The 12,493-nt window shown below is 43.6% G+C and overlaps 1 protein-coding gene across 1 annotated transcript; it reads left to right on the top strand.

The window, feature by feature from the left end:
• Positions 1-10,883: 10,883 nt before the first annotated feature.
• On the top strand, positions 10,884-12,042 carry LOC123765995 (uncharacterized). The gene is made up of 4 exons (XM_045754856.2): positions 10,884-11,041; positions 11,285-11,341; positions 11,422-11,570; positions 11,667-12,042. The coding sequence occupies exons 1-4, from the start codon at positions 11,017-11,019 to the stop codon at positions 11,799-11,801; spliced, it is 366 nt and encodes a 121-aa protein (XP_045610812.2). The 5' UTR covers positions 10,884-11,016; the 3' UTR covers positions 11,802-12,042.
• The last annotated feature ends 451 nt before the right edge of the window (positions 12,043-12,493 follow it).

The raw sequence follows: 12,493 nt of genomic DNA on the forward strand, positions 1-12,493 counted from the left end.
ACGAGCTCCACCCACACAGGAGGCAGAGACAAGGGGTCCGGCGGCACACGGACCCCCTGAAACGGGGGCCTTACCCCACAGCGGCCTCCGCCACGTCGACCACCCCCCCAGAATGGGGAAGCAGCACAGGAATAGTCGTCGACCAGGCCACGACCCGGTTGTCGACCAGCCCGCGGCCCGGTCGTCGACCAGGCCTCCTCGTTGCTGGACTGGTCCTCGACCAGGCCTCCACCCCCAGGAAGCAGCCCGTGACAGCTGATTAACACCCAGGTACCTATTTTACTATTAGGTAACAGGGGCATAGGGTGAACGAAACTCTGCCCATTGTTTCTCGCCGCCACCCGGGATCGAACCCGGGACCACAGGATCACAAGTCTAGCGTGCTGTCCGCTCGGCCGACCGGCACGACCGGTGTTTCTCAAGTTCTCTCTTGAACACTACGAGGGGTCAGCCAGTTATGCCCCTTATGTGTAGCGAAAGCATGTTGAACAGTCTTGGGTCTCTGATGTTGATAGAGCTCTCTCTCTCAGAGTACCTGTTGGACCTCTGCCCTTCAATGGGGGTATTCTGCACATCCTGCAATGCCTTCTGGCCTCATGTGCTGTTATTTCTGTGTGCAGGTTTGGGACCAGCCCCTCTACTATTTTCCACATATAAATTATTATGTATCTCTCCAGTCTGCACTCAAGAGAATTCAATTTTAGGCTCTTTAGTCGGTCCCAGTAGTTTTGATGTTTAACTGAGTGGATTCTAGCAGTAAAGGATCTCTGCACGCTCTCCAGGTCAGCAATTTCTCCAGCTTTGAAAGGGGCTGTCATTGTGCAGCAGTATTCCACTCAAGAAAGCACTAGCGTCTTAAAAGTATCATCATCGGTATAGCATTTCTAGCGCGAAAAGTTCTTGTTATCCAGGTCATTGTTACTGTTGGAAAATCCGACACCATTTAATAATATCATACAGGCAGATAATATTGCTGTGTTGTATAAACAAGTTAACCCATAGAAAATGTAACTTGTAGTGGAATTTCCGTCTATAGAAAACGGGATATCATTACCACATACTATTATAAATTCACCACCTATTATGGTGGGAATTATTCTTAAATACATTAGTCTTTGGACTTTACCATCATAAAAACATCACATATAAATTAACTTAATTATCAGAATTAAAATAGAGTAAATGTGACCCTTCTATCACTTACTGTCATCTGGACAATGTAGGCCAGTAGCGTCAGTGAGGAGGGAGTGGTCAGCCATTGTTATTGTTGTTAAGACTACAGAGTCGTGGAGCAAATTCGGCTCCTATAAATTCTCTTGGACGAAGTGTTATGGAAGATCATAGTAGTGATCTGCCATCATCAACACGCTGTCATCAATCTCAAGGGAAGTGTCTTTCCGAAACCCGTTTATCTAATAATTTTTGGCCATTAACGTCAGTCGATAGGGCGCACCGGTTAGAACACGAATGATCGACTCAAACAAGGTAATTAAGCCTAGGTCTTTATGGTTCCATGTACAGTGTTTTCTCTGATATAGCTGTCATATATTAGGAGTCTGGCTTCATAGTTAGCGCCCTTTTGACAGGTCAAGACGAGGAAGCATGCTTTGTGTACCAGTTACTGGGTGATGGAAGCTACCTCAAAGAGGATAATTTGGTGTCTACATCCTGGTTATACCTGGTTGACTAAGGCCTGCTGTACAATATGATAAGGAACCTCTTCAATGTACACTAATGTGTAGTTAATACTGTAGTTTGATTAGCTGCATATATATAAATTTAATATAAACCCCCCCTAATGTGTAGAGGATCGATTTGTGAGATTATTGCAGAAATACAGTCCACTTATCATCATACAAATTGCTATCGAAGTATATAAATTAATGTAAATATAAATTCATATAATTAAATAAATATAAATCTCATAGGTCGGTTCCCACATTATTTGGTCCTTCGAACCGGATTATTTGGTCCTTTGAACCCACATTATTGGTCATCTGCGAGTCGGATGACAGATTATTTGGTCATCTTAGTACCGGATGAACCAGTTAACCAGTGGATTCATTAAATATACTAGTGCAGTGTGATTTATACAAAGCCAGCAGTCAAAGACGGCAGCGTAGCCTCGAGGGAGCTCAGGAGCCTCCCTCAGCCCAGTTAAGCCTTAGTCAGCGGTTTCATATGGTCACCCACAAATTTGGTGGCATGTTATTCCGTGAAATGACAGCGCTAATATTGAAGCCAGCCAAATTAGTGGCTGTGTGTTTGCGAGATTGTTCACGGATTTCGTGGTGTTAAATTTCGCGAGAGATTATCTACGAAATTTGTGGAGTTTATTTCGCGAGGTCACTAATAATATTTAATACTTCTTGATAATATTAGAAATTTCATAGAGGCTATTATCAATAATTGTGTATATTATTTCTCCAAAATAGAGAATTATTTAATATATATTGCACTAGTGTTCACAATATAATATTTACTAATTGCCAACCCACAACAGGGTAGGATATTATCAATGACTAGTTGAACTATTATTGTTCATCCTAGTCCCATTATTACCATAGTCTAGTTGTACTATATTAAACAACCTAGCACCATTAATGAATGGTGCAGACCCTATTTTGGGTGTAAATTTTATCAACTCGAGTTGAGTTGTGTATATAAAATAATTTACTTATGATCATTACACCTTTGAGTGATTAATTAGTGTCTATACCATCCTAGGGTGATATAGAAGAGCTAACCTAAAGGTACTTCCATGACACTGGTTTATCACTCAAATCATTAGTGTGTATGATTGTATATATATAATGTGCATTAATTTTAAGTGCTAACCTCTAGTAGAGGTAGGATTACAGCCTAGCGAGTGCAGAAATTTTACCCTAGGCTACCATTAGTACTTGCTCACAATTTATGAGCCAGTGGTGCCCAATTAACAAGTCACCATGACTAATCCACAGAAAGCAAAGCGTGCTTTAATAGCAAGTAAACGCCAACTGACAAGAGATCTCGACCAATATGAACAGTTGTTATATGAGCCTGTAATTAATTATCGTCGGTTGAAAATACCACTATTACAGATTCAAACCCAATTGCATATATTGAAAGCAAATAGGAAATCTTACCAAAATCAAGTCCACGACGACGTAGTAGTTGAAGATGTGGAACCATTCCTGTCTGATCTAGCACAATATGAAGAAGAAACTCAAGCCAGGTTGGAACATTTACACAGGATAATTGAATTAGAACAATTAGCCAGTACATCAAATAAAGTAGATAATGTTATGGATGATCTGGATCTTTTTGAGAATAAATGTCAAACCAGATTAGATCCTTTAATCAACAAGGATAAAGCTTCACCCAGTAAAGCTTCACCCACTACAATTTCACCCAATATTATACCACCAGAAATTAAGCAGTTCTCAGACAATTTATCCACAGTCTCTGTGGATTCTGAAAACCCAATACCTGAGGCTACTAAGTTAACATGCCTCCAAGCTAGAGGCGAAGCTGAACCAGTAGTAGGAAATGTAAATGAAAATAGCGACAGCACTAATTTCCCAGTCCAGCCTCCTAGGAATAATGCTGGCAATGAGAAAACTGTCATACATCTAGTGCTACAATTGCTGGATTTACCTCAACCTGATCAGACTGCTGACTCATTACAATCCTTCAGCATGGAGTTTGAGTCACTACTAAGAACATTCAGTCTTAGGGTTGATATAACTACTAGTGAATGGATGACCAAAGTAGTCCTTCAACGAAAATTGTCCAGCGATATACTAGATGAATTATATGCACATCAACATAACACCATCCTGACAGTACAGGACATCACTGAAGGTTTACATTCCATCATAAACAAACGACGAGCAAATGAGGAAGTTAAAGCCTCATGCAAGCCTTCAGAAATAGAAAATAATAGTCAATTAAAGGGTAAAACAACTACCCCAAATAAACATCAGTCAATTACTCTAACATCAAGTTGCAGAAAATCTGACAATGCAGCAGAATCCTCCAAGCCTACTGTTACTAGTTCACCCAAACCGGTAACTTCCAAACGTTCAGTAGGCTGGGGGACATGTATGTTCTGCAAAAAGAAACATTCAACATACCGTTGTGCTAATTATCCAACCAGAGACACTCGTATTGAGCGACTCCAGGAATTAGGGAGATGTTCAAGGTGTCTCAAGTCACACAACATAGTCTATTGTGATACCCAATTCAACACCTGCAACAGGTGTAGAAGAGGTAGGCACCATGCAGCACTGTGCAAATATACGAAATTAACGTATTCAAGACCCAAGGTGGAAGATAGCATTCCCACCACAGTACAGTACTGCAAGGTGCAACAAACAAAGAGTGTCCAATCGGCAAAGTTTAAAGGTAATACGACTTTGCCTACTGCCCAAATTACCATCCTGAATAAGAGGGCCACGGTCCATACCCATGGGTTGTTTGACCAAGGGTCCCAGAGAACATATGTCACTAAAAGGTTGGCAGATGAACTACAATTAAGGCCTGTAGCCCAGATATCATTCAATATCTCAGGGTTTGTAACAGATGCAGGACCTCAAGTCTACCAGGTGGTACAACCATCAGTACTTTTAGGCAGGTACGTCTGTAGAGTACAAGCCATTGTGGTGGACAAAATACCAGTAGACCTACAAGTTCAAGGTCTGAGAGCAACAGCCAAATTCCTGAGAAATAGAGGAATAAAATTGGCAGATAATATTAAGTCTGATCACCTCACCGACTTCGGTCTCCTTGTTGGGACAGACTATTGCCATCGATTCATCGGTAGCCCTACTAAATATCAGGGCATAACCATGTTAAACTCTGCAGGAGGTAAATTACTCTCAGGCCCAGTATCAAGCCTGAGGAGACCTATGCCTGCAGATAAACAATACCAGTAGAAATCTAAATTTGACAGGTGATTATATTTCTCCAGTAGCATTATACTGAAGAGATTACAGCTGACTATACCAACAGAGGTTGATGTTAGTATCATCATTTAAAGCTGAAGATGAGTTCATGAGGCCTCAGTGGCAAATCAGTGAACAGTAGCCTAAACAGCTACAAGTCACTGCGACCAATGTCACTGAACCCACTGCAGTCTCAGAACCATACTTTACTTTAATGATGGGCTATTCAATCCTCTGAATCAATTAACAAAAATTAAACCCCAATAAATCTGATGATTGATTTGATACATTTATTATTTAATCAAGATGTATTCCATGGGCCTCAGTGTTTATATATCAGTGACCAGTTACCTGAACAAACTTCAAGTTATATCGAATGTCACTGATCTCACTGCAGTCCCTGAATCATACTTGACTGTAGTACTTGATCACATTCAGTCTTCTGGGTTAAATAATATGTAATTAGGCCGAGAGAGAGCATGCTGGACTTGTGATCCAGTGGTCCTGGGTTCGATCCCAGGCGCCAGCGAGAAACAATGGGCAGAGTTTCTTTCACCCTTTCGCCCCTGTTACCTAGCAGTAAAATAGGTACCTGGGTGTTAGTCAGCTGTCACGGGCTGCTTCCTGGGGGTGGAGGCCTGGTCGATGACCGGGCCGCGGGGACACTAAAGCCCCGAAATCACCTCAAGATAGGCTTGAATTTTAGCCTTTCAAGAGTTACCAGGGAAATGAAATCGCATTAGACTTCTAACCCCTGCAACTCTAGTACGGGACATCCTTCCTGTACGAACAGACGCACAAATGTGTGATTACTAACATCAAATTAATCTAATAATTCGAAGGAGGAGTATCGGTGTTCGTTTGTTCTAAATGGGACTTCGACCCGTGAGCAGCCCCCGGGGAATTATGTCGGAAAATCCGACACCATTTTATAATATCATACAGGCAGATAATATTGCTGTGTTGTATAAACAAGTTAGCCCATAGAAAATGTAACTTGTAGTGGAATTTCCGTCTATAGAAAATGGGATATCATTACCACATACTATTATAAATTCACCACCTATTATGGTGGGAATTATTCTTAAATACATTAGTCTTTGGACTTTACCATCATAAAAACATCTCATATAAATTAACTTAATTATCAGAATTAAAATAGAGTAAATGTGACCCTTCTATCACTTACTGTCATCTGGACAATGTAGGCCAGTAGCGTCAGTGAGGAGGATGTGGTCAGCCATTGTTATTGTTGTTAAGACTACAGAGTCGTGGAGCAAATTTGGCTCCTATAAATTCTCTTGGACGAAGTGTTATGGAAGATCAGAGTAGTGATCTGCCATCATCAACACGCTGTCATCAATCTCAAGGGAAGTGTCTTTCTGAAACCCGTTTATCTAATAATTTCTGGCCATTAATGTCAGTCGATAGGGCGCACCGGTTAGAACACGAATGATCGACTCAAACAAGGTAATTAAGCCTAGGTCTTTATGGTTCCTTGTACAGTGTTTTCTCTGATATAGCTGTCACATATTAGGAGTCTGGCTTCATAGCTAGCGCCGTTTTGACAGGTCAAGACGAGGAAGCATGCTTTGTGTACCAGTTACTGGGTGATGGAAGCTACCTCAAAGAGGATAATTTGGTGTCTACATCCTGGTTATACCTGGTTGACTAAGGCCTGCTGTACAATAAGATAAGGAACCTCTTCAATGTACACTAATGTGTAGTTAATACTGTAGTTTGATTAGCTGCATATATATAAATTTAATATAAACCCCCCCTAATGTGTAGAGGATCGATTTGTGAGATTATTGCAGAAATACAGTCCACTTATCATCATACAAATTGCTATCGAAGTATATAAATTAATGTAAATATAAATTCATATAATTAAATAAATATAAATCTCACAGGTCGGTTCCCACAGTTACCAGGTCATCCTATGAGCGCGGGCCAACACCCATGCCAACATCACATGAACCCGGGTCTGGGACCTCCAGCGGGGAAATTTCCTCTTCCTGGAACAGGTTAACTGGGTATACACTTCGAGCATCACAACTCACAGCGAGGTGTCCCACACACCCACAATGAAAATAAGTCCCGGGCTGGCCCGAATAGAACACCAATACCGGGAAGTGACACTGGAGAAGGGAGGCATGGGACCCAAAAGAAGCACCTTGATCCACGGCATAGAAAGTCTCACTGCACACCTGTCCGACACTTCCACCGAACAATCACCATCAGGCAGTGTGAAGACCTCTCATCAGTGATGCACAAAGTCATGATACTCAGCCGTGGAAAGGAATTTCACAGCAGTTCTACGTCCGGACACAAGCTGAACGCCACAAACCGACGCCACATCCATCAGCAACATATCACTCAGGACCACCTCAACTGCTGGGTAGGACGGCGGGCCAGTAAAATCCAGTTCAATTATATCCCTCCTCTTCACAAGGGGCAGGGCGCAGCCATCCCCCATGCCGACCTGTCCCCAAGGCCCTGCTCACAAACAAAACCAATCACTGGTCGGCAAACCAGGAGCTCACAGCAACACGTCTGTCACCACCGGTGGCTAGGCGTGGAATCCCTCCATGTAAGTCAGCGTTCAATCCCCGACCGTCCAAGTGGTTGGGCACCATTCCTTCCCCCCGTCCTATCCCAAATCGTTATCCTTGTTCCTTCCCAGTGCTACATAGTCGTAATGGCTTGGCACTTTTATCTTTTATTATCATCATATCCTCCTTCCACCCTTTTCCCTTTCCCCTTTCGCCCCTTCCCCTCGTTCCTCCGCCTTTTTATCCTCTTCCCTCTCCCATCTCTTCTTCTCTCATTTTTTTATCCTCCTTTCTCCAGTTTCATCCAATCACCGTTCCCTATGTCACCCACTTCAACCATCTTCTCCTTTCCTCTCCCACCTCTTCTCCTTGTCTTTCCCATCCCTTTGTCTTTCTCCCTCCTTGCCCTCCCCCCCCCCTGCTCTCTCTCTCTCTCTCTCTCTCTCTCTCTCTCTCTCTCTCTCTCTCTCTCTCTCTCTCTCTCTCTCTCTCTCTCTCTCTCTCTCTCTCTCTCTCTCTCTCTCCCGTCTCGACTCTTTCTCTTTTCCATTTTCTATTCTCTCACATTGGGAAAGGTGTTGGATAAGGGTGTTGGGGGTTCACAGGAGGGAGAGTGGCTATCACAGGTGGGAGTCAGGTGGTGATAGTGAGGGAGTGCTTGGCCAGGAGGTGGTGTCGCCAGCACCCTTGAACTTGCCACCACTTGAATTTGAACCAGTGTTCGTCTAGCTCTGGGCGGAGGTGGACGTGTCGCCTGTGAGCTCCTGGTTTGCTGACCTGTGGTTGTTTGTGTGTGTGAGCGGACCCTTAGGGCCGTGGCGGCTGGAGGGATGGCGGCCCCCCTCCTCCCCTGTGAAGTGGAGAGATACCATTGGCCTAGAATTTACTGGCCCAGCGTCTTACCCAGCAGTTGAAGTGGTGATGATCGACATGTTGCGGGTGGATGTGGCGTCTGTGTGCGGCGTTCAACTTGTATCCGAGCATCGAGCTGTTGTGAAATTCTGCTCCACGGCTGTGTATTGTGACTTTGTGGAACGCTATGACGGGAGGATATTTACTCTGCCTGAGGGTTGGGGTTCGGTGGTAGTGTCGGACAGGTGCAGTGAGACTACCTATGTGGCGGTTCATGGTGCTCCCTTTGAGTTCCCTGACTCTCTTCTCCAGCGTCATTTTACCCGGTATGGGCAGGTCTTGAGTGTCCGAATGAATGCAGTCTCCTCCGGGCGGCGGAAGGGTATCCCAAATGGGACCCGCACTGTGGCGCTGCGCTTGAAGGACTCCATCCCTTCGTCCCTCCAGCTTCTGGGCTTCATGGTACGCGTGTTCTATGGGGGTCAGTCCCGGACGTGTTTCCGGTGCGGACTCTCGGGCCATTAGGCTGCGGGATGTGATGCGAGCCGGGTCGGGCCAGTGAACCTCTTCAGGGAGGAGGACTTTTCCCCGTTGGCAGTCCCGGACCTGTCGGAAGGTGCTGCTGTGGACAGTGTTACTACCCAGTCCTCTGTTGCCCCTTTGCCAGTCTCTGATGCCAGCCTCGATGTGGCTGTGGGTGTCGGAGTGGAAGGAAGTGCATCCCCGGCTCCCGCACCTCAAGTTCTCAGGCAGGCAGGCCTCCCCTGCCTGCCTCGTCTCCAGTCGAGTCTTCAGTTGTATCTCCTGTGGTGTGTGGTCTCGTGACTCCGGATGTCGAGGCTGCGCCTTGGCCTGTACTGTCTCCGGCAGCTGTGTCTTTGACCCGTGTCGACGTGCACACTGTGATGTCTCCTGCGGTGTGTGGTCCTGTTCCCCGGGTTGTTGAGGCTGCGATGTTGAGTGATCGTGCGCTGCGGGGTGTTGTACGGGCAACCAGCGGTTCTGCTACAGGCAACCAGCGGTTCTGCTACGGTGCTTCCTAGCGGAGGTGATAGTTCCGACGATCTGCGACCTGTGTCCAAGCGTTCGCGACAAGCTTTGAGTCTGTCTCCGCCTCGTAATGCGGCCTGGGCCGACGTCGGGGAATTTGAGGACTCCGGGAGTTCGTCTTCTGGGGATGGTGATGTGTGCGACGCTGTTGGAGTGCCTGCGGCTCCTGCAGGTCGTGTTGCAGCAGTGATGGGTCCTGTGGTGGGATTGTCGCCTGGCCCTGGTCCGGTGTCTTCTCCGGCTGCCTCCGCGTCACCGGTTGCTGGTTCCCAACATTTGCATTGCACATGCAAATGTGAACACATTTGCACATGCAAATGTGTTCTGTTTCCTTTGTTCTATGTACTGTGCTGTGTATTGCTTTGTTGTATTCCCTTGTTAATTTCCTGCATTTTCTTTACTATGTTGTATTTGCAGTATTGTATTACCATGTTCTGTTATTGTGTTCTCGATTCTGTGGTGTGTTGTGTAATTTTGTATGTGTATTCCTTGTTTATATTTTACCTCTGGTTTTAATTGTGCTCCTTGTGTGCTATTGTAATTACTGACGCTTTTGGCGCGCCCCGTCTGGGTAGTGCTGCTTTTGTTTTTTTGTGTGTGTGTTCTTATGTGTTTTATGTTATTCTTTGTTTTCACTTTTGTGTTATGTTGATCTGTGTTACTTGTTATCTGTGTTGTTGTTATTCTGTGTTCTTTGTTACTCTGCTTTCCTGTTTATATGGTTACTGTACGCTGTAATTGCTCTGTTTTAATAATAAGAAGAAAAACAAACTTGAACTTGAACCAGCACCCTTGAACTTTAGGGCAAAATTATGATCCGTAGAATTATTTTTACTGTTTTTGCATGATCAATGTGTCCAAGTTTTACAATGTATCAAAGATAACAACAAATTAAGTCTTGTCATAAAATGATATTGCGAAATATATCATAGGAGTAAATTTCGCCCAGTGTCATTTGCACTCTTGGATGTAAATGGCGACCCGCCCATTTTTGGGCACGTACACAACAGCATTTACTGGGAGATATTGGGTGAAACTTACCCCAAAGCGAGCTACATAGTCTCCCCGGCTTGACATCTTGTTTTGATAATTACTTACTTAGCCTTAAGTGTGTGCCTTCAACCTCGGACAAACAGACATTTCTATTTTTTATAGAATTATGGCAGGTGGAAAAACTCCTCATTTATAAGAATATCGAATGTATTCCAAATGCATTTGGGCAGTTTGCTTTGTTTTACTGACGGCAGTTCACGGTCACTGGATTCACTGAATCATACTGGAATGGAAAACATAATAATATATTTCATCAAATGTATATACTGTCTGTGTTATTAAGTGAACATCTTAAGTGATTTGAATTCGAGGCCAGGTACGGTAATTATGCAAAGGATGCGTTGCATATAATAATTCTGAAGACATTATAAGCAAAGATTGATTTATTGCTTCAGGAAACACATGGGAATGGTTCGGTGGCTGCCTCGAGGCTTCACTCAAGGTTACTTGGGGCAGAAGTCGGCCACTAACAGACAGAACACCCAGGTCAGGTTTACCGATCACTACCTTCCTCTGACGCAGAGATTGTTCTCGTAGTTGTTTAGCAACATTGAGGAGTGTTGTGAAAGGTAATCGGAATGGCACCGGTTGGCGCACAGTATGGTAAGATAATAAAGAAGTTATTAAGTAGACATAATACGTTTCTTACCGTTTGTTAATTTTAAAATATTAATGTTAAAGCTTTTAAATTTAAATTTGTCATAAATATATTGAAGTACACTTTAACTTAAGGTACAAACATTTCAAAATTTGTACTGGCTACAAATTACATACTTTCTGAACTAGCACAAGTTTATTACTAATCTTAAATAACTTTTTTTTTTTTTTTTTTTATACAGATTGCAGTTCCAGCTCACCGCATGGCCTCGGGCTCTTCAAGCCGCAGGCCTGAACATGCCCGCTGTAAGTATCTAAATACTTGATCACGTTGTCTATACTTCTCTAATCACGCCAGAAAAAGTAACTTTGTTTCACTTTTCTAGTGCACCCACTTGATCATCCTGGGCGTGCCCCTGCCCCAAACTACCACAGTTTGGACATGGCAGGGCCCGATCTAACTGATCTACTGAGCCGCCCTTCTGAGGCAGTCTCTCTCAATATCCCACGTGTTGGTTCTTGCCCGTGGTGTATGGTGAGTGCTTTATTGTCTTCTAGCTTGTCTCACATTTATACACTAAATCATTTGGTTTAGGTTAATTATTAATCTTGTAATTTTTCATTCCAACAGGTTGGTGACACCACCCGGGTGTTTCCCTTGTGGAGCAAGTGGGTAGCCTGCTTGTGCTTTCCCCTCGGCCTCATAGCCCTATGCCTCAATTACGAGGACCGTTGCTCATTCTGTGACTACGTGTCGACCCATTAAGGCTGAAATGACCGTCCAGTAGCGTGCAACTGGACGGTTTCCCTGAAAGATGCCTCTTGAAACGGCTCTTGTTGGACCGTCAGGGATAAAAAAAAAATGGATAAAATTTAGGTTTTAGGGCTAGCATTTTTTAAAAGTAAATGTCTTGACATGTCATATTTTATTCAACTATATAATTTAAGTATTTTTATAATTTTAAATTTTTTAGTTTAAGCTCTAAACATAAAATTTATTATCTAAACTGATGTTTTAATATTAATTTAATATGAATTAATAGTGCCTGCTTAGATTTAAACCTACAAAGTAAATGGTTGCCACCTTTTAATAAAGCAGAGACCAGATTTGCCGTTACTCCATAAATATTGGTTACAGTAAATGTTAAGCCATACAACACATAACTAGTGAAACTATAACATACCTGCCTAAATCTGTCGCAACTGGCAGGAAAGTTACCAGACACTCTAAACAGCCCGTCGTTCACAGCTGTAGTTTAAGTTTTACTTCAATCATGCACTGGTTTTGGGCCCCTTCTGCCTCACCCCCCTCCCTTTCATCCCATTCCACAAGCTTGTCATAACACGGAAAGTAATTTCTACTGGGACACTACTAGTGTAGCCAACAGAACCTGCTGTGATAAGTTTAATTTGCATCACTATCAAATTCGGTTAACCCTACCAGGAGTTTACCTACAA

Source organism: Procambarus clarkii, chromosome 37, assembly GCF_040958095.1.
Source record: "Procambarus clarkii isolate CNS0578487 chromosome 37, FALCON_Pclarkii_2.0, whole genome shotgun sequence".
Classification (NCBI taxonomy): domain Eukaryota; kingdom Metazoa; phylum Arthropoda; class Malacostraca; order Decapoda; family Cambaridae; genus Procambarus; species Procambarus clarkii.